Source organism: Poecilia mexicana, unplaced genomic scaffold (assembly GCF_051168715.1).
Source record: "Poecilia mexicana isolate PSO_F unplaced genomic scaffold, ASM5116871v1 scaffold_11, whole genome shotgun sequence".
In the NCBI taxonomy this organism is placed as follows: domain Eukaryota; kingdom Metazoa; phylum Chordata; class Actinopteri; order Cyprinodontiformes; family Poeciliidae; genus Poecilia; species Poecilia mexicana.
In genome coordinates, this window is record NW_028263380.1 from 14,838,319 (window position 1) to 14,860,770 (window position 22,452).

General features: G+C 40.1%; 1 protein-coding gene across 1 annotated transcript; it reads right to left on the reverse strand.

The window, feature by feature from the left end:
- Nucleotides 1–1,289: 1,289 nt before the first annotated feature.
- On the reverse strand, nucleotides 1,290–21,958 carry LOC106904804 (E3 ubiquitin-protein ligase RNF19A). Its single transcript, XM_014969272.2, has 10 exons — nucleotides 21,837–21,958; nucleotides 12,278–13,135; nucleotides 7,807–8,015; nucleotides 7,011–7,155; nucleotides 6,209–6,371; nucleotides 5,404–5,518; nucleotides 5,075–5,233; nucleotides 4,134–4,353; nucleotides 3,409–3,552; nucleotides 1,290–2,866 (listed from the first exon to the last, which is right to left on the reverse strand). The coding sequence occupies exons 2-10, from the start codon at nucleotides 12,868–12,870 to the stop codon at nucleotides 2,098–2,100; spliced, it is 2,517 nt and encodes an 838-aa protein (XP_014824758.2). The 5' UTR covers nucleotides 12,871–13,135; nucleotides 21,837–21,958; the 3' UTR covers nucleotides 1,290–2,097.
- Between the last annotated feature and the right edge of the window lie 494 nt (nucleotides 21,959–22,452).

Below are 22,452 nucleotides of genomic sequence, written 5' to 3' on the forward strand. Positions count from 1 at the left end.
GTATGGACAAAACATTTGGTCTTTGGTCGGCCAAAACCGCTTGTGTGAGGTTCATAAGATTTTGTCCATTTTAATAATAGGCAGAAAATCATCCAACAATATTTGTATATTTCTCACATGAAGACAGGAAGAAATAAGACAAAAACACTATACACACAGGAAATTTTCCCAAGGCACTGTCTGGTGCTGACAAATATAAAATTACTTGCATCAGTCACTTCTGAAAAAGAAAATTAAAAACATAAGAAAAAAAAAGCCTGCTGGTAAAGTACACTCAAAGTTCAGATTCAGAAAGTTTCATTTGGATTTAAACAAAAAAAACAAACAAAAAAAAAAAACAATTTATCACCAATACTGTACAGTCACTGCAAATATCGAATATTAGGATAAATGTGCTTGGATACAGAAGCAAGTTCTCAATGCACAACATGAGTTCAAATAAAGTTCAGGCGTTTCCACAGAGGAAACTTCAGCTCAGACGGTATAGTTGTCTAAAAAGCTTATTTCATCATTGCAAACATAGTTTGGTTGAATCGAAGTCATTTTATTACAACAAGCCCTGTAATTTGTAAGAAATGCTACACGTTTGTGTGTAAAAAATAGGGCTCTGTTCTGTGTAGAATATATGATTTAAGAAACTGCATTAAATTAATGTGTTTATGGTTCAACTGTACGTTGAACATGTAGTGAAATCTAGTAAATCAGCAGAGACACAGCTGTCCTGTTCACCAGTGCAGATAGGAAACCATGAAGGGGAAGAAAGCACGAAGCTGGCTGGCTTCAGTCCAGAATATCTAAACATAAAAATCTGGATTCGTGACAAAAATCATTCGGTTACACCAACAAATTCGGATCAAAGACCAATTTTTCCCCAAAGCTTAACATAAAAATAAGCAAATATGTAAAACAGAAACATGAGTCGCATCTTAAACAAAAGCAAATATATAATTTTTCTAATGTCTGATGATTCTGGAAAATATAGGAGGCTACTGTATCATCTGGTCCCACCGTTAAACTCGAGTCTCTCTAACAATCCTGAGGGAATCCAAGAGTAAACTGGAAACACCGGATCATTCTTTGATTACCATAAACAAGCCAACGAAAAAAAAAAAAAAAGCTTTCTGCAGACTAAATATGAAAACATTTAGGTTTCATGATAGCAGCTTAGATTACTTACTCCAACCAGCATCAGGGGAGCTAGGGATGTCCCGATCGAGGCTTTTTCAAATGATTAAAATCAATTCCTGATATACGTTGTTGGTCAGGGATTATGTCCGTTTCCAAGGTCATTTTATTTTTTATTCCTACATTCCCATGCACTGGATTTTGGTTATCCAACACCAACAATCTAAATGTTTTTTTTTTACCCTTTTCTCTCCTGTTTGTCATATTTTCCACTCGGTGCTCAACAGGCCGATTTGTGGACAAAAAGTGGCTCAGAAAGCAGCTGAAACATTAAACAAAACTCACTAAATGTTACAGCGATAAAAACAAACCGCTACGTTTTCCATGAACCTTTTCAGCAAGTCTGTTTGCAAACGACTGAAGTGGAAACTTATAAAAATGTTACTGGCTGAAAAATCTCCAATTAGAAATATCATAGCAAAGTAAATAAACCAAAACATCATCAGCCTGACCAAGGAGATGACAAATGCAACTTTGTGCTAAAATAACAACAGGTTTCGAACTTTAAAAAAAAAAAAAAAAAAGGATATCCTGGATGTTAAAAAGGGGGACAATCTCCTGGTCGGGACATCCCTACACACTGGTTTCAGGAAATCATTCTGACATGAAGGAACTGTCCGTTCTATGCCGATCGTCACAGATCTGCAGAATCTCACAAAGCTCAAAGCCTGCTTCAAACATGTTCACGTACATTCAAATCTACTTGCAAACAAGCACACTGCTCTGAAAACTGGCTGAAACTTCTGGAAACCAGAAGTCCAGGCCATTTTCTACACTTCCAGCCTCCTTCCTTCTCACCTTCTGTTACTAAACAGCTTCACTTTGCATCCGTAACCCTGATTTCTCCTAAATTTGATGGTAAAGCTAACAGAGTTTGCAGCGGTCGCACAGCGTGAGGACGGGGAAGCGTCTTCAGATGTCTGTCTGTATGCAGCGCTTCCTGGCGGGGCTCACCGGCAGCGCGGCAGAGTTTCTGCTGGTTTCTTTAACGAACTCCTCCGGTTCCGCGTTTTCTCCGGCGCTCTCCTCGCTGATGTACAGGAACGTCGCGCTGCACCTGTCTTTCGGTGAGGCGGGTGGGGATGAGGCCAGCAGGCAGTGGGCGAGGGCGGCGTGGCCGCTCTGAGGGGGCAGCTGCTCCAGGCGGTCGTGCTCCACCTCGGGTAGAGGTGTGATGGTGGGCTGGTGGGGCGGAGGGTCCGTCTGGGCGGGTTTAGCGGTTTCGGGGTCCGAGCAGCTGAGCTCGGACGAGAAGTGGCTGCAGTGCGAGTCGGCCACCGAGGGGAGGCTGCCGCTCAGAGACGGAGAATCCAGCTCGGAGGAGTTGGCGCTCCGCTGCTCCAGGAGCTGAGAGTCGATGTCGCCCTGCGTCTCGTTCACTCTTCTGTCTCCTCTGCTGCCGCCGCTGCTCGCTCTCCTCCAGAGCTTACTTTTGCACTTTTTGCCCGTGGTAGCGGCGGTGGGCTCCTTGGACCAAGAGGCAGAGGGGCCACACTGGTTGCCAGGCTGCCCGCAGCTGCACGCGGAGGGACACGTGCACACGCATCCATCGGCGCCAGCCGCTTTGATGGCGGCTGAGCCGCTGCTGCAGCTGGCCTCATCCATGCTGCTGCTGGCGCTGCCGTGCCTCACCTTGTCCTGCTTGGACTCGGAGTCCGCAGGAGCCTCCAGGCTGCCATCTCTGCAAAACAAATGCCACATTTAACGGATCTACGCATTTCACACAAAGTAAAATGGAATGGAAATTGTTGGCTCAATTTGACGATTTCACTTGTGGCTGCAGCTCACGATCGTTTTCTGAGGATTTTCTCTTGCTATGCTTGATCTGTTACTTATTTTCTGGATAGCAAAAGCTGCTAAAAAAAGGAGATTTATTTAAAATCTCGCCATTTGAGTAGTTCCAGATGGAACATATTTACAGACAAAGAAGGTGTTTTTCTTTATCAAAATGTATATAATCTTTGTACAGTTTTGTCTTAGTGTCTCCTGTTCTTTCAACAAATGTCCTGTTTTAGAGTCTAGATACTAAAGCTAATCGCTTACTAAATTAGTTGACAATTATTTTAATTACAATTAATACAATTCAAGCCCCGATTTCACTTCCTTTTCTTATGTTATTGTGCTGTCAAGCTCCAAACTAGTTCCAGCTCACACACTCCCCAGCCACTAATAACGTGTGTGAGCAGCTGCTCGCTGCGGGACGAGTGTGAACTGAATGCTAACCTTTCCAGCGGCATGTAGGCGTTGAGGATGGAGCCCGCCATGGCCTTGGTGCTGGCGTTGTCGCTCATCGTCCCCAGACTGACGGTGGCCGACTCGCCGCTCAAGCTGCAGCGCTCCTTCTGGACGTCGGCCTGCACTTCCATCCTGGAGGAAACAAACAATTAATTCAAACTAATTATTACACTGCAAAAACACAAAATCTCAGCAAGTATTTTTGGTCTAGTTTCTAGCGTAAGAATCTTAGTACACTTGAAGTGAGACAAAGCTAATTTACATGCAACTTTACAGCAAGAAATAGGAGCTTGTTTTAAGTCAATAAATCTGTGGTATTGATGACATCGTTCTCGTTTCGCTGGCAAATTATTTCACTTATAACCAATACTTTTTTCCTCCTGAATATTAAGGAATTTCCTTCTTAATATTCAGGAGGAAAATTCTTGCCACCTCCCTGCTGAAAATAGCAAGAAATAATTATTTTTGAAAGTTAGTATGCTTGAAATGAGACAAAACAAAGGCATTTGTCCTAGACGTTAGATTTTGTGTCTTTCCATTGCTTAGAACACGACTATGGAAAAGAACCACGATTAGTGTCTAAAAAAAGCCCTGAAACTGGAAAAACAAGACGCATTATTCCCACGTCACATGCTTCGGCTATTAAACCGTCGCTAACGGCATTAAAGGAGGCATCTTAACAACGACGGGAGCGTCCAGCTCCAGCATCTTACCGGTTGTAGCAGCTGCCGGACAGGCTGCCCGTGATGCTGGTTCCGGCGAGCGCCGTGGTGCTGGCGTTGTCGCTCATGTTGTCCCGCTGAGCGGAGCTCACGCCGCAGCGCTCCATGTGGCTCCCGCTGACGCTGAGGCTCAGGCCGGTCAGGCCGCCGACGCTCGCGCCGTCGCCGAGGCTCGGGTTGTTGAGCCGAGTTTCCGCCACAGACGTCGTGTCTGGGAGGGAGATTTGTTTAGTTATAGAGCAGTTTGAGGAAAAAAAGAAAAAAAGTAACACGTACCGAGTTAGCTGCAGTAAACCCAAATATTCTATGACTTTGTGGGTAAGACAGAAAGTGCATGAAATCTTGGCAAAAATCAGACGGATGCAAACATTTAACTCATGTTTAACACTTATTGTTCTAAAACTATTTCCAAAAACTGCCATTGTGATGTTTAATACAACTCTGTGTCTCCTCTCTCACGCTCAACAGCTCAAAGGGAAACCTAAGCCAGCTCAGCCTCACACACCCAAATACTTGTCCTGGGCCTGGTCAGGACAAATATTTGCAACACAACATGAGCGCTGGTAAAAACAACTGCTGATAAACCAAACACACACACAAACGTTGTGCTTCAAGCTAAATGCATTCCAACAGCTTTCAAATACCTCTTTTTATCACATGTATGAAAATACCTAGGTTCATCTCCAAGTAAAGTTTTCCAAATTTAGGCTTTTAATCAAACGTTAGATTGCACTTTATTGCAAAGCTGTGCAGTTTCACCGACTTTATTCAAGCACTTGAATACATTTAATTGGAATTCAAGCATTTTCAAGGAACCTTACAAACCCAGTGTCAAGGTTTTTCCCTGTAATTTTTGGCTTGTTGTTGAGAACTTTAGAATTGCTGTTACTTCTTGAGATTTCCATCCTTTTTAGTATTTAGGAGATTCTCACCTGTGGCCACTGCCCCAGTGCCGATGTTGTCATTTTCGTCATCGAACTCGATTCGAACCCCTTTCCCGTTACCGGCGGAAACGCCACAGCCTCCGCTCCGACACAGAGAGATCGGGACGACGCCGTAGACGTACGCGAGCATGATGGGAACGCCGATACCTGAGACGCACAGGAAACAGATGCAGTGAACATTTCCTTTCTATATCAGACAAAGCAGAGATTCAGGAAAAAATAAATATAGTTTCACCCAGTTACTGGAAGCTCTGGATTTATTATGAATGTCAAGACAACTTGTGTAACAAAGAAAGAGAAGAAAGGTGATCTCTTACCAACAGTGACTGCAGCAACCACAGGAGACACAATGACCGACAGCGTCACGCCTCCAGCGATCACCAAGTTCCTCTTGTGTTTCGAGATGTCCTTTCCTTCGTAGCGATTATGTATCTGATGAGGCAAATTGTTGAGCGGGATAAGTGTTTCGTTTCGTACAGCTACAATTTTTTTTAGTACAGCAATTTCATTCAAATAAAGGAACGTACACAACATAAATTAATTGCACTCTGTAATATTTAAATAATTTACTTCTGTGAATTTAGGTGATTCTGATTTGCTGCTATTAAAAGCCCAACATTTATTTTCACAGAAAATTAGAGTATGAGAGTATATAGTATCGTTTTTCACAATGTAGCACTTTTCTTGTCACTTTCACTGATTTTTCCTCAACTCTACACAGATTGTTTCTCCAGCAAGGATTTTTGTTTTTTATTTAATTAAATTAAATTACTAAAATACATACACTTTTTGATAAGTATTCTTATACTTATGGACATAAATACACATTCTCAGCATAGTGTCTGTTTAGTGTAAAACAGATGGGGAGAAGTGACACGATAGTCATTTTTAACCAGGAGATAACTTTGGGGCCTAAAAAACGCACAACCACCCGTCTACTTTGACCTCTTTATCTGGATTTCGACAACCGAACCTCCAGTATGGATTTTTACTCTTCTCTTTCTCCCTCCTGATTCTGACAAACTCACGGATCAAGCACACTATTTTTAGGTCAGTCTTAAAGCAGTAATTACTACATTAGAGATCTGTGAATAAATAAACCGGTGCTAGGGAAGTTCTCACCCTTCTGCCCACATAGACTGGGATCCCGATGATCATGGCTGGGATGGCGATGCCGGCAATCAGAGCGATTCCCACCGGCGCTCCCACCAAGGTCCCGAGCTGCCAGAGGATTTTCTTCTTCCTGCTCCACGGCTTCTTCCCCCAGAATGTGCAACCCGACGGACTGAGAAGACAGCGGAGAGGAAACGGTCTGTTAGATCTCCAAGAGAAAAACTGTACACATTATTACTGTAGACAAAAAAATAAAATAAAATATATCCTTATAAATCCTGGTCCAGGATGGGGATTTAAATCTGGCTCTAAAAATGAATGTTTCGGAAAATTCCTCCAAGGAGAAACCCCAAACTCTGCACTGTTGACGTACATGCATATAAACTTGAGGACATTTGAAAGGAACAAGGACAACAAGTTCTGCAGGAGCCTGTTAATGATCCATCGCTTTAAGCTGTGTGCGTTGAAACAGGAAAACATCTTAACAACACAGGACAGTTTGCACCGAGGACCAGGGCCGACAAACACCGACTCGAAGGTCAAAAAAGCTGAGTTTCTTCTTCATATATCCACCACTAAATGCAGGAAAAACACTAAATGTTTTCCACTAAAGCGAAAGAGCAAAGAGTAAAACACCAAATGTGAAACCGACAAATCTTCTGCTCGTCAACATAAGTACAGAAATGACTGACTAGGTGACAGGACAGGTTTTGGTGTTGATGACAACAGATAATAAGAGAAACTAAGCTAATAACGCAGAACCTCGACAACAAAGCGGTGAATGTTACAACCGTGGCGTCACGCGGCTCACCTCAAGTAGTGAAGGTCAGAAATCTCCTTCATGCAGAGCCAGCAGAACTCGCAGCCGCAGACGGCGCAGGTCATGTGGTTGCAGCTCCCATCGTTCATCTTGATGATGTAAGCAGAGCAGCGAGGGCACGGCTTGATGTCATCGCCTGCAACGGATGGTTAAAGGAGAAACAAACCAGAATGTGATGGAGGTCATAGACCGTTCCTGTTACTGCAAACTCGTTTATATGTCAACAAAATAAAATGATGTAAACATCTAGACAATCTGTGACACTGAAGGTATATGTGATATTTAAGAATGTGCGATTCTTTCATCAAAGTAAATAAGGAAACCAAGGCAAAAAAACAAGGGAGACTGTTGGGCATAATGGCAACAATTATGTCAACAAAAACCAGGACTGGCTAAACAGAGACAGAAGCTCATTTCCTTTATGTAGGAGGGTCCAGGAAGCATCTTTTACCCCCCCGACTAATGAGGCCAAAGTGAACGAAGTATCAAACTAGGAGAGGCTGACAAGGTTAGACCCTCTGAACAACACAATTACTGTGAAATCTTCTAAACTTTCCTTTTGATTAATGTTTTTTGTTTTTTTTGCATTTTTGAAAGCATGACTGATGTTTTTTGCTCCTGATGTGATCTAAAGGATTTGTCCCAGGTGATCAAATCCACTTTAGAACCACCGTCAGACTCATAAAACTTTATTTCATAAGCGAACGGGTCGGTGAAGAGGTAGCAAACCCGGCTACGGAGAAACTTCGAAACCAAGTAAGACTTAGTGACCAATCGTCCTTCATACCAGCTGCTCCGCTCTCCTGGCTGTAGCTGAGGGACGACGACCTGAAGTTCCTGAGCCGCAGGCTGTGGGCCCGCTGCTGCCGCGCCGTGTCGCATGTCTGGTTGGGATGCCACAGCTGTTTGCAGTGGTAGCAGAACTCTGTGCCGCAGCCGTCACGGCCGCAGGTGATCTTTGGACAGCTGGCACAGCCGAAAGCAATGACGGCATACCTGGAGGAGGGGAAAAAATACGAGCAGAATGCTGGTTTAGAGATGTGAACCTGGACTGTATTAATGAGCATCTACTGCAGGAGATTTGTGCTCATTTTATTTCAGTTTTTAAGATTTAAAACAAAGAAAAACATAACATTTTAAAAGGCGTTTAGTTTCCAACCTAGTGATGAGAGAAAAAAAAAAAAACGTCACTGATAATTTTTGTCATTTTGTTGTGGAAATTCAATGCAGGATTTATTCTATGGAACAACAACAACAGCAAAAACTTCTGCCTTTTCAAAAGATTTAAATTAGTTGGTTCTGCTCTAATTTAGCCAAATATCAAGAGGTATTGTGGAAGGTCAAAAGAGTTCCAGGTTGCAGACCAATGAGCTACAACTACAAGATTTATCCACCCATTCTTATAATTCAAAAATTACAAGTAAACAAAACCAAAAGTAGATTGCAGTTGGAGCTGCTTTAAATAAACTATTTTCCATCTATGATGACTGAAAAAGCTAGCAGCTGTTTTCCTGAGCTTCCTCATTCTAAAAGTGAGTAAAAAACAACACAGACAATAAAGATACTATAAAAATTTAACTATATAAAATTAAATAAGGTCATTATGCTAATTTACCACTCTATCTTGGGTTAGAGTCATGGCAAATGGAGATGAAACATAAAAACAAAAGATGAAATTTGCAAATTGCCCAAAAGGCAAAGTCAACATTCAACCAATAAAACAAAGTTTTTTTTCCCCCAACTTCTCATGACAAACTTTTTGAAATACAATTCAGCTGAATAAGGAACAAGCTATTCTCCTCCTGACTCATCTAGTCAAGTTATACATTTAAACGGAACATTTTCATAATTATGGTTAAATGTGACCTCAAAGATTTCCCCATAATTTTCCAGTTGTAGCTACCTTTTTCTTCAAAGGAAATTAATAGATTGACTTGGGAGGAAACAAAACTGAAAACGCAGGAAAAAAAAAGGTTAGAAAATTAGAACAATACTTATTATGATGTATGCCGTTTTTTTAAATGTACAAACCCTCATGCTGTACATATTTAACAGCTGAAGTTGTACGTCAGAACGTATGGCTAAAAGAAGAAAAGAAAAAAAAAAGCCAGTCCAGACAGTTTCCAAACTAACACTTCAGTGTGCAAACTGATGACATATTGTATAAAAGCTGATTTCCAAATGGACGTTTTGACGTCTTCACTTCCCCGTGTTTCCCCACGCACTTCTCAGCAAGCAAACCCGACTCCTGGTAAGTTTTAATTCCTACTCTGTTCATCCAACCTCATACTGGGACAGGAAGCTCCAGAGACCCACACTGGAAACATATTGACACCTTCAAGGTGATAAGCTGAGGGAGGCAATGTTCAGTAAAAGTGATTTTGAAAGTTCAAATGTTTGCAGTTGAGTCGCTGCAGGAAATAAAATATTCCGCACAAGTGAAAGGCAGCTGGACAGAGTACAGTGATCGAAATAAAACTTTTTATACCGACCATAAAACCCTTCCTTTCAGACATTTCCACATTTGCAGTTATGATTCTCTGTGTATTTAAGGCACATTTTTCCACAGAGGTCAGGCTATGAATATGAAACTTGGAAAAACTGCAGGCAAGAAGAAAGAAGCTGGTTGGATGATGAATCGATAAAGAAATGGATATATAGATGAACGCAATGGCAGAACGAAGAACGAAGAGACTGATGGACGAATAGATGAAAACAAGTACTGACAGGGGGCGACAGATGGATTCGGAGGATCTTTTAAATAAAATTAAAAAAAAGCTGAAGGCCCTTTGCTTTTTTTTTTAACCAGATTCTTATCATGCAGTAAGTAAAGCAGGGAGCAAAGCCAGGAAAATATAAATATTTTCCACATCCATCAAGATCTGGAAAACACCTGAACCACATTTGATCCCTTTCCTGACTTGTAAAGCCACACAGGATCCCTGCCACCAACATCTGCTAACATTACATTGCTGCTAAAGGAGTTACTGGTGTCATTTGTGACACTGTAGCAACAAACAATAAATTAATATTAGTAAAACCCATATATATATTTATATTTATTCATTTTATTTATGGTTTCAGTTTTGTGTGGCTTTTATTTCTTTTTTTTAATAGTTTGTTTTTCTTCTGGTTCTTGTGTTTTAGTTGAAAAAGGTCTCTAAACAAATACATTATCATTTATCGCAATAATTTCTGGAACCATTTGTCGTCCAGCTAAAATTTGTTAATGTGACAAGCCTCATCATTTGTTTAAAAGATAATTATGCCAAATAATTCCACTCTAATTGCAAGCTAAAATGAGTTTAAGCTTGAAAACAAATCTGATTATCAACATAAAAACAGGAAATCGACACCAATGCAACGCTGTAACAAAACAAAAGTGGAAGCACATCAGGATCTAAAACTAGGCAAACTTTAACTTTGCTACAAATAAAGAATTTATCACTCGAAAAACTAGTTCAGCTAACGAACAACGCCTTAAACACCTTTAAACCACAATTATGTAACAGCAACAGATACGGAGCTGATAGTTTGGCAGTGGGTCAAATCAGTTATTTGGGATTGAGAGCATCATTTCAGCTGCTGATGCAGCAAATCCAGCATAGAGAGTAAATTCAGGTTAATGGGGAAATCAATACAAAGACGTGAAGTTTCTGGAACAAATCAAACACAGCAGCCATGTGTGGTGCAGAGGTGCATTGTGTGTCGAGTGGCTGCTATGGCCTAACAGTACGGTGTTTTGTGATGAAGCCAAGAGAGCAAGAGGTCAGCAGGTCGGTGTTAGTCACTGAGTAAACTGTTGAATCCCTCCTGACTCCAAACTGACCTGAACATAAACTGACATGAACTCTGACCTCCTCCAGCAGCTGAAGCAGAAAGCACCGAACCTCTTCTTTTATTTGGTGAAGTCTGAAATACCTAGTGTAAAAGTTTTATGATTTTACATTCAACTACGTCTTTCATTTGTTTTTCTTTCCACGTTTAAGGTGATTTTATACGTCACAGTGACACTCAGGGTTCTGTGCATTAATGATGATCAGCAACAAAACCATGAATTGAATTTGCGTTTCTGACGTCTATTTTTACCTTTCGTATTCTCCCACAGTCTAAAACAATGGGACAGATTCACGTCAGCAGAATGATAGTAAGCACTTCCTGTTCAAATCTCTCTTGGATGACTCATTTCACTTACAAAAACAAAACGGCTGTATTGAAACTGAAGTTTAAACCAAGCACGAGTGCAGACACTGGGGTTGATTTTTACGGAGCAAAATCAGACCCGAAGTCTTGATTTTTAGCTTTCTTTTTGTTTAAGTATTAGAAAAACATAATTTTGTACTTATTAAATGAGTACAATGTTAGTTTTTAAAAGTATTCACATACAACTTTTTCATATTTCCTCACTTAAGAGCCACAAACTATAAGGTATAAAATATCGATATTAATGTGACAGATAAACACAATGTAGCGGATTATTGTGGTGCAAAAGGAAAAAAAAACTATACGTTTCTTAATTTTTGTTTCAAATAAAGATCTGAAAAGTGTGGAAGGCATCCATCAGGATATCCAATCACAATCTGTACAATATGTACCACACTACATATTTGGACGCAATATATTTTAAGTATCATGCGTGCAAATTCTGCATATTAACATATTTGGCCTGTTGTTTTCCTACCTTTGATGCCAATGCTGATGTATACTTTTAATGACGGAGATGCTAACGCTAGTAACCGTGGAGACGTTACAATTTAGCATGCTTTCCTGCGATACCCATAACTTAAATTCTGTGTCATTTATCCTTCATGCAGCTGATTTAAGACAAACCTTACAGTATTGTTTAGGGATTTTTTTTTTCTCTATTCCGATCAATTTGCAACAAAGCATTCCCACAGCACGATGATGTCAAAAACACGCTTCGTGGCGGTTTCAGGGTGATGCGTTGTTAATTATTCATCACACACTTTTGCACACAGAGGCAGTTTTCTTTTTTTGTAAAGATTTTGAAAAACACGAGTCATTTCCCTCTCACTTCACAATTCTGCACTAAATGCTTATTAATCACATCAAATTCCAATGAAATCAAATGAAGTCTGTGGCTATAAAGTGACAAACTGGAAAAAAGTTTGAATACTTTTGTGAGGCACTGTATACATATATTAAAATTAAATGGAAAATGTGTGATAAAGAGACAGTTTGATGCTGATTGGTGTTTTTCTGAGCAGACCATGTGATCTCACCGCCTTCCATCTTACCCGCAGTCAGGAGCAGGACACCAGCGACAGTCCGGCTCGGCCACCAGCCACCGCCTCAGCATGAACTCCTCGTATTTCTCCATGAGGGCTCGGTCTCCCAGGATCATCTGGATGTCGTGGGGGTTGAAGCGCTCCGAGCACTCGGGGCAGGTGATGTTGACGCGGGACTCGGAGATCTCAATGCGCAGGTACTGGCGCAGGCAGTCTGCGCAGGAGCGGTGGTGGCAGGTCATGATGTCCGGGAAGCGATCCCGGGTGTGGCGAAGCAGGCACAGCGGGCATTCCAGCAGGTCCGACGAAGACCCCGTCCCTGCCGACGTGGACGCCACGTCCGACGGAGGCTGGGCGGAGACTTTGTCGACGCCGGCCTCGGGCTGCACGCTTTCGACACTGACCACGCCGTCCGCTCCGGACGACAGAGTCCTGGACTTCCGCTTGGAGTCCCGTTCGGGTCGGAGTCTGCGTCCGAAGAACGAGTGCAGGGACAGACGTCGCTTTTTGGGATTCTTTCTGACCGAGGGGAGGCTAACGGAGGACGCAGCGGAGTGCAGGTCTCGCTCTGAGCCTGTGCTGCCATGCTGCAGGCTGCTCATGGCGCCAGAAGAGGCGCTACCGGTGCTTCACTTAGAAATCACCACATGAGGTGAGGAAGGGGTGAAAGGAAGGATAAATCAAAAAAAAAAAATGCAAAGAGATCCAAGAGACAGGATGCCCAGCGAGGGGAGCAGCACGACTTGAGCTACGACATGATGGCAGGAAGAGGAAAACAAATCAGTAAGGCGCTCCACTGCTTCAGATCACAGCAGCTGCAGACGGGTGTTCAGGTCGAGATGATGAGGCTTTTGTTTGCACACGGGCCTGGAAGAAAGAAAAACACAAATTCAGCATGATGAAAAAACTAACAAATATTAGGACTTTTACTATGAGTTCTAGGCTACATTCACACAGCGGTCTGATCTGACTGATGCTGCAGTCTGATTTCTTTATTTGTCTTTTGTTCATACTACTAATTAAACCCGACCACAATAAGACTTCTGTGTGAACGGTTTACGACCCAAAGCGACCCGCAGAAGAAGAATGTTGGCAAAGCAGCAACATCGTTTATAAAAGTAATGATGAATGGAGCCGTTTATGGATTGACTTTAAAGTTTACTCGACAATGGGAGCCGACGGTTTCATAACAACACGAAGGAAGCTAATAAAAAGAAAGCACAGCTAATAGCGATGGCATTTTGTAGAGAACTGACTGCAATTTCTGCAGAGAAGTCTGTTTAGATGTGTAGTCAAAGCAAGGACTGTTTTGATTGTGACGTAACGCGCTTCAGTGACACACACTTCTTTCATAAGTTCATAATTATGTTTTTCAGACATTGTTTTCGTCCTGATTTACCGCATCTGGCTTTTTTCTGCTGCAGAGTTATGACACAACAATAACATAAAAGCCTAATAAAACATAAACATTCAGACTGCAGGCGCAATTGGATGCGTAACTGACTCAGTATCAAATATAGAAGTGGCAAAATCAGATTTTTTTCTTTTTTTTTTTAATTGGGCCATTTGCACTGTTGTGAAAAAGTCAGATATAGGTCTCATGGGGGCAAAAAAAAGTGGATTTGGGTCGCTTTTGCCTGGGGTGTGAACATAGCCTTATTTCTGAAGTTAGTCCTCCTTACTTTGTTTTAACAGTGAAAGAGAGAGAGAGAGAGAGAGAGAGAGATAGCTTTATAAATTTAAAAACTACATTGATTTCAGTTGTGCTTCAGCTCCACAAAGTAAACCTGAGGCATCATTTTGGAGAAAAATCCCCGGCGAGCTAAGAGGTGACTAAATAACCACTGCAAATCCAATCTGAGGCAGCAGTTTTACAAGCCAGAAAACCTCATTCTGACTGGCTGTGGCTTTTCAGCACTCACTTGTAGGTAGAAGCGAGATGTCTGCTTCAAAGCTGCAGGTCAACTGTAAAATAAATAAATAAATAAATAAATAACAAAAACAAGCTTTCAGCTGCACAGCCTCAAGACGCATTCGGTTTGGTGCCATGACTCTTTTCATTCGGTGCTGAATCGACTTTCTGAAAGCTTATGAGGGGCATCTGGGTCATTTATCATAATGCACTGGACTGCCTCTGTAAAAACACTTAGAAGCAAGTACAGTGAAAGTCTACAGTTTTAAGGGGAAAAGGCATGAATGCATCCAAGTCTGACCACATTTTGGAGATGTAGTGCTGGAGTCACAGACTGCTTTTAGCTGCAGTATAGTTCTTTCCCTGCTGAGCTGCAAGTAATTTGAAAGGAAAAGTGAAAGCCAGGCAAAAATAGAATTACATTTGAGTCTCTTCTCATTGGCAGAATTATAAAAAGGTAACAGTCATTAAGAAAAATGGTCAAAAATATTGGGATGTGATATTATCTAGACAATAGTTTTTATTGTCTGAATGGCAACAAGCGAGTTGAATAATGAAAAATACAATATTTTTCTTATTAGTGAACATATCATGATTAAGTCCTAAGTAAATTGTCAATGCAGGTAAATATAGTGCTTAGACGGAAATCAGGACTTCCTAAATTTGGTAAAGGTTGGCTAAAGTTTACGAAAAACTAGGAATCAGAAAGTACTTAAAAATATCCACAACGTAACGGTAAGACCTAAAAATTTGCATCACTTGTTGCAAAGGCTGGTTTTCCCCAAACAAACTTAAAACCTCCTCAAAAGTACCGAAACAGATAAATATTTTCCTTTCCACCACAGTGCCCAACAGCAACACGTTCACTAAAAACCCAACATTTTTAAGTGAACTTTAAAACTACACAGGGAAGTGATGCTATAACACTATAATTCAACTTTATAACAAACCATTTTGGCTTGTCAGATGAACCGAAAAACCTTTGTGTAAGCAGGAGGAAGCTTTAACAAGGGAGAAAAAGTAATTTCAACCAACCTTAATGTGAAATTGCAATGTAGTGGTGTAATTAAACTGGAAAGTCCTGCCTATGCGATGTAGAAAGACTGAGTGGGACTTTCCATGTGGCTGAGGTCAGAGGGTGTCTGTGCTTCCAGGTCTGTGGCGCTCAGGGGGAATCACACACTAACACAGTTCGTACATCGGGATGGTGTCCCAGTTCTTCAGACGAGACCCCGTGGGTAAAAAGTTTGCCGTAGCAGAATAAACACTTTCAATCTGCTGCAAGCTCTTACAAAATATAAATAATTAAATAAATCACACTTTTGCTAGGCAGTGTTATGACTAATGCCGTTTCCAAGCACAATGTTTCTGCTGGGGAATCAAGTCAGTCTAAGGTCACACTATAATTTGAGAGTCAAAATGGAAGGGGGAAAATAGTAATAAAGTAAGTCATGTGGAGAGGCAGTGGTAATGGTTTTAACAAGTATAGCACTTAGCACCACACTGCAATAACACACTGGCACCGGCGAAGCAATAAACAAAATATTCCCCCCAACCCCCCGTTTTTTTTTTTTTTGTTGGTTTTTTTTGCACCTTCGCTCTGCAACAGACAATTAAGATGCTCAGCCAACCAGCAGTGAGACATTTAACACGACTGCACACTTGGACATCAAGCAGCGCCTTGAAGACGCCGGTTATCTGAGATTATTTATAAACCTTAAAAAGAATGTGACCATACCCAGTCACACAACCATAACTGAATGTTAACATTCACATTCCTCCACAGTGTTTCTTCCACTTCCCACTGCCAAAGTAAATACAAGTAGGCAACAATAAACCTGTTCTCATTGAGGTTTCAAACTATATGCATGTGTTGAACTGAACAACTTCAGAGTTTGGAACCAATCTAAAAAAAAAAAAAAGTGTCAGGACGGCTAATTGGACAACTATGCATCTTGCCAAGTCACCACCAAAAGGAAAATCATTTCTGTGCTGCTGAGTTGCACCAGGTGATCGACCCTGACCACTGGAAACCCAAAAATCTAATCAGTAGATACACAAGACCAGGCGCTACCATGTCGTACTAACAGCAACACTGTTTGGTGTGGATGCTGTTACGAAGGGAAGAGGATGCAATGTTAGCTTCTTCCAATACCAGTGAGAGTTGGCTTAGAATGAAGTCAGAGGAAACAGACATAAAAAGCTATTAAAAACTATTTTTCACCTGCCCTTTGTAGGTCATTCAAGCTGAAGAGAACAAGAGGGAGAGAGCAAGACTTTTAGTAGAAAACAGGAAGGCTGAATCTTTGAGCTTTCAGCATTTTTCTGTCATGAACATACTTCATTTGGAAAAGCTAGCAGCCTTAAAAAATTCTGTCTTAAGGTAAGGATCAATATTCTCTAGGGAAGACAGAAACATTGTCAACTATTAATCAATTTCTTATAGCGACGTGATGTCACCTCTAATCCCAATATGAACAGATAACCACTAACAGAAGGTAATCTAGAAGAAACTATTTTGAACACTGCTTTTAGATCTTATAATATTCCTGCAGACAAATTGGAACTGGCAAAAAGTGGGGAAAAGGGGTAAGTGTTTTATATATATAAAACCTAAACTGAACACAAAGTTCTCATCTGGCGGATCTGCCTGCACGTTTACTGACACCACAGCTTTCTCCTCACAATCAAAGAGTTTTGGTTGCATCTTTGAAAGTCCCTTTTGTAAGCAGAAGGTAAACAACAGGACATCCGAGGCATTTAAAGGATGTCAGAAAACAAGAATCAGCTCCGATAGTCATAAGAAGCAGCATGCCGATACGTGCCATCACAATAAATAACAGTATGTGGTTGTCAAAGTGAAACTCAACTCCTTCAACTCTAAGTGAGTTAGAGATGGCAAAGGTATTTACAACATGTTTCTACACGTTAGACAAATGTCACAATAGTTGTGTCATTTTAACAGACAAACTATCATTGATCTGTCATTTCCTGTAGGATTGCTTCAGAGTTCCTCAATTTACTTCTTGTTTTTTCAAGACATTTTCCAGTTGGAGTGTCCTTCAAAACACCATATTTAGGACTAGGTGTTCTGCTAGATTAATCTGTGATTTTCTTCATATAATAAAGCAGCTAAAAGTTCGGGCCCAGTTTTAAAGAGAAAACAGTGAAAGTTTCACCAGTTCACAAACTTGTTACAATTGAAACTCACCAGGATCAACTATGACTGGAAACGTCCGTCTAAAAATGTTCCTTGGCCGCCTTCGTCACGTACGCTAATTTCCGGTGACATTCCGTGTTGAGGACAGATTTCCTGATTATGACAATGCTTCCAGTTCTTTTGGCTTCGGACCAAGGGACAGCCCAGAAACTTGACTAAAACTCATTTCTTAAATATAACCTTGTTTACTAAGCACACTCAGAAAATGGCAGTCCTTCCCAGTGCAGCGGATATTCACTTAAGAACGCATGAAGAAATAAGAACAGCGTAATCTTGTACGCTCAAGGCTCTCCAGGACTCATCAGTCATACGTTTACCCATATACCTTGATGTATCTTTAGCTTGAGTATTTTCAGGAATAGTGTGGCATTAAACAAAGAGCGGGAACAGCCAATACAGAAGCAAATGCCTCAGATGCTCCTCTGAGTATTGTTTACTAAACAGGAAGATAGCAGAAGGCAGAGTTAGGTACTTTTCCACTTCGTCTGGGATACGATGATGAGCCCCAAAGTCTGTGCATAAATAGGTATCGAAGCCTATTAAAAGAATTTACATCGTAATCAGCAATTTAACCATCTCCATTTAACAACTCAGACAACAAAGAAATACCTTTCAATTTGAAGGAAAGGGCATAAAGAGAAATGGTTCAACTAATGAGCAAACTGGAGTCCACAAAGGCTCTCCGTCCATTTCAATACTTTTACTTCTCTCTAATGAGTACTGTTTTACGGGTTTGTAATTTAGGACCTTGTGTGACAATTAATTTGATTAACTTTAAGACGTTCTAAAACTGCATCAAAAAAGAAAATCTTTAAAGAAAGCATCCACACTGATGTCATGTTTTAAAGAAAACTGCAAATAAGTCTGTTTACAAGACATGCAATTAAGTCACACACAAAGCAAAAACGGGAGAGAAGGAGCCACATATTTACTTCACACGCAAAATGAGGAAGCCTGACACTCCCAGCTGCTAAAAAGCTTGTCAGCTACTTTTTTTCTTATTAGCTCCTCTAGCAAATTATCTGATCAAGTTTACCAGTTCTACTCAATTTAAACAAATAAAACCAAGCTAGAGTATGTTTTTAAAACCAGCCATTTCATAGCCATCTACCTTAAACTTTTTTTGACTTTGGTTTTACATCCAGTGCTTTGCTTTCTGCTCTTGTTGTGGTCCTTGATCTCTCACCAATGCTCTGCTCCCAATTGGTTCGTTTCTGCGCTCTGTTGGGATCACAAACCAGCAAGCTGAATTTCAGGCAGTCAGGGCGGTCTTCTCTGAACCGAAAGTTGAAAACCTAAATGCACAACTACAAACCGACTTTGGATTTTGGCAAGTCTAAGAAAAGTGATTGGGACAACTTCCACGACGCCTGGTGTTGTCCAAAACTCCTGAGAAACTGACGCACCTCGGACACTAAAACAACACTTTTGCACTGTGTTGTTTGTACTCATTAAAATGAAGATATTTTTTCTGCACTTGGCTTCCTCCTCACTTTCTGAAGGCAGCATAACACACAAGACTCAGATGTTGCAACAAAAGTGCTAAGAAGAGTCAATGGTTTGTTGACAAAGGCGGCAGGAAACAAAGCCTTCAATGAATGCAGCCACTTAAGCACACTTGAGATCATACAATGTTTCAGGGAACTGGGTGTTGGACACCATTTATGTACAGAACGCACGCAAGTGGGGAAAAAGTAACGAGGGAAAAGTCAATTTGCAGACCAATGAATGTCATCCTATGGGAGGTTTCTGAACGCAGATACGTGAAAAAGACCAATAAAACGTCATTTGAGATTTTTAAAAAGTACTCAAATGTGCAATGACACAATGTACAAGTTTAGATTGAAGTATCGAAATGGGCCAGACATCGTCACCAGCAGATACTTCAGCACTTAAAACGGTTTGAGCCACATTTTTAAAGAAATATGCAGAATATTTTTACGGTAGGCTAACAGTGCCAGTAGTTTTAGTTTCATAGATACAATGTTGGTGTATTCCATTATTGCATTGTCTATTGGAGGTCAAAAGTAAGATTTAGAAAACTGATTGTAAACCACCAGAAGAAATCCAGAAATATCTCAAGGTTAGCCGAAATAGGGCTGTGCAATTTGACTAATTTATGTTTTAAATCTTATTTTGGCATCATCCCATCACAAAAATAATGTAACCCAACAAAAAAAAAAAAAGTGTCAAGGTGTCAAATTGCTGTTGTTTAAGGGCAACAACAGCAATGTGCTTCCAATATTGAAGTGTAATATAGTATTCAATAATCGATTTCTCCCGAGAGACTTCATGAAAATCGTGAGATTTCCCAGACGTTCACATGTGATAGTGATCTAAATAACAAAACAGGAAAAGACACTGCTTAGGCTATAAAGATCTAAGTGTATGAAGAAAGAATGTCTTGCTGGCTTTAAAAATGCTGTCATGTAGCATTTTATATACGTGTTCACACATGTTTAACACTCGCTAAGACAGGCAGTCATCTAGTTGAGAAGTCAGCACTCGCCACAACCTGCAAAGTCATTTGCAGAATTCAAATTAAAGTTAAAGCGGATAAGCAAGCATTTTGCAAACCAATTCCTTCTCCAGCATCTAATATTAGAGTCCCAATGTCAGATACATCAAGACATATTCAATGTAAAATAAAAATATTTAGCAAATTCTCATTCTCTAGAGTAAGAAGGTACTCCATCAACAAATATACTCATAGATCTAAAATATCAAGTGTATTTTCAATGCATTTGAATCTACATATTAGTTTTATTTTCTCTTGTGTTATAAATATTTTTGAGATAACCTTTAAAGTTCAGGAACATGCACACTGTCCGTGAATGTTGATCATAACATGCTCTTCTCGCATGCTCGGAATAACAGAAATACACAGAAACTGACAGAGGTCAGTTTTGGAGACAACAAATCTGGAGAGACTGGTCCCTGTTGACAAGCAAAAATAAAGTCTGTCTGCTTGTAAGAGAGTGAGTTTGGTCTCTTTTCACAGCCCAGGAATCTTGTATTCATCTGCGACAGAACTGTTGTCTCCCTTTCGATTACAGAGAAGATTAAAGGACTTTGTCTAATATTTTTCCTGTTTCAAACCAAAATATGCTTTTCATCCCTTTGACCACAATCTTATTTATATAAACAAAAAGGACAATCTTTCTCCAAAACAAGAGAAAATAGCAACACTCAAAATGTCCCATTGGGGTAGGAAATTCAATCAGTGATAAAAATGCTAGAAAACCTCTAAACAATCAGCTGTTTCCCCCAGTGATTAGCTCTGATACTGAAATGATTAAAGACTTTGATTATCTTTTTCGTACCTAAAGATTTCCTGCATCAAAACAATAATCCCCCATGAGTTTGGTTTTTAAATGCATCAACCGTTCAAAGTGGTGCAGATAAAAATTTAATAAAATCAGTTGGTTTAAATTACTATCTCCATCAAGAAACCTGTAGCACATTTTATTATTTCTTCTAAATGTTATAGTATTAACACAAAAGAAAAAAAATCACTATCTATAAAAATCTGTATTGCAGCTTCAGACTATTAGAGAAAAAGGGACACAAACACTGTAAGGGTAGTAAAACAACTGTCCTGCCTCTGTTGATTTTAACCAGTGGATATGTTATTAACTACTGGAAATTATTCAACTGATCATGCAAACGGATCAGAGTCAGCTTAAATATATTTGCAATGAATCGATCATGTAATTTTGACAGTGTTTGCATGGTTTACATTAACTCTAAATGAAGCGCCACAAAACTGATGTAATGATGCATATATTAGATATAAAGCGGCACTGCACAATGCCTTTTTCAGCGAGATGATGGGCGACAATATGTAATATTTCAGAAATAGTGACTATGTATTTTATTACTATTTTATTACAAAGCAATTACAGCTGGAATGCCGTGCAGTCGTGTCTCTGAAAATCAAACACTGAGAACTGGAAAGAATCTAAACTACAACAAAATTACTATATAGCGAGAGTATGAGTACAGCAGTATTGAAATAAAAATAAAAAATAGAAAGACCTAATGTCTTAATGTTATTAATGAAATGGAACTATTGTTTACACTTCTCAGCCTAACAGAATCGACAACAGATTTTTAGCAGGAAGCTAACATTGACTAACTTTGACCGTCCGAAGAGTTGCTCCTGCTAAAGAGCTCTACGGCAATGTAACGCCATAAAAGACGGTAAATTATCGAATTAATCTAATCGTGTTACTCACGAACTATAATGATAATATAATTATTAGGAGGTTATAATTATTACTTTCTGAGACAGAGTTGAATTTGAAGAAAAAACGGACATGCTAACTAAGCTAGCTTCTAAACAGCCATCGGAGAGGAGGAAGTTCTTACGTGGGTGATACTAACTAAATTTGAGCTAACTTAGACGTTAAAGCCCATTTTGATTTCACACTTACTGTTTTATTCCGTCCTGTTTCAAATTACTTCCCCACAGAGGAGCGTCCGGCGGTCGCCATTACACAGTCAGGCTTGGTGCGAAATGTGTAACACAAAACTTCAGCCAAGGTACATTCCCCGAGTCCGCTGTCATCAAGCAACGTAACAAGCTGACATAATTCGGTCACTTCCGGTTGGAAACAGTCTTTTCAAAATAAAGTAAAAACTAGCTTAGCTTGGGAAAGTTTAGTTCATGTCATAACATTCAGCTCTGGAAAAAAAATGAAAAGAGCCACATTGAAAACCTCATGGTTATTCCACCAAATATTGATTTCTGAACTCTTCCTGAGTTAAAACATTAGTATTGTTATTTCTAAATTAATATACTTCTTTTCTTTGGATTGTTTGAGGTCTGAAAGCACTGCATCTTTTTTTGTTATTTTGACCATTTCTCATTTTCTGAAAATAAATATTAATACTTTGCTTGGAATTTCAGTTCATAGAATGTTCAAATATATGTTTGAGTAGAATGTTCATTTTACTCAAACATATATCTATGAAAAGTAAAATCTGAGAAACTGATTATTTTAAGTGGTCTCTTAATTTTTTCCAGAGCTGCATATGATGTTGGGGTCT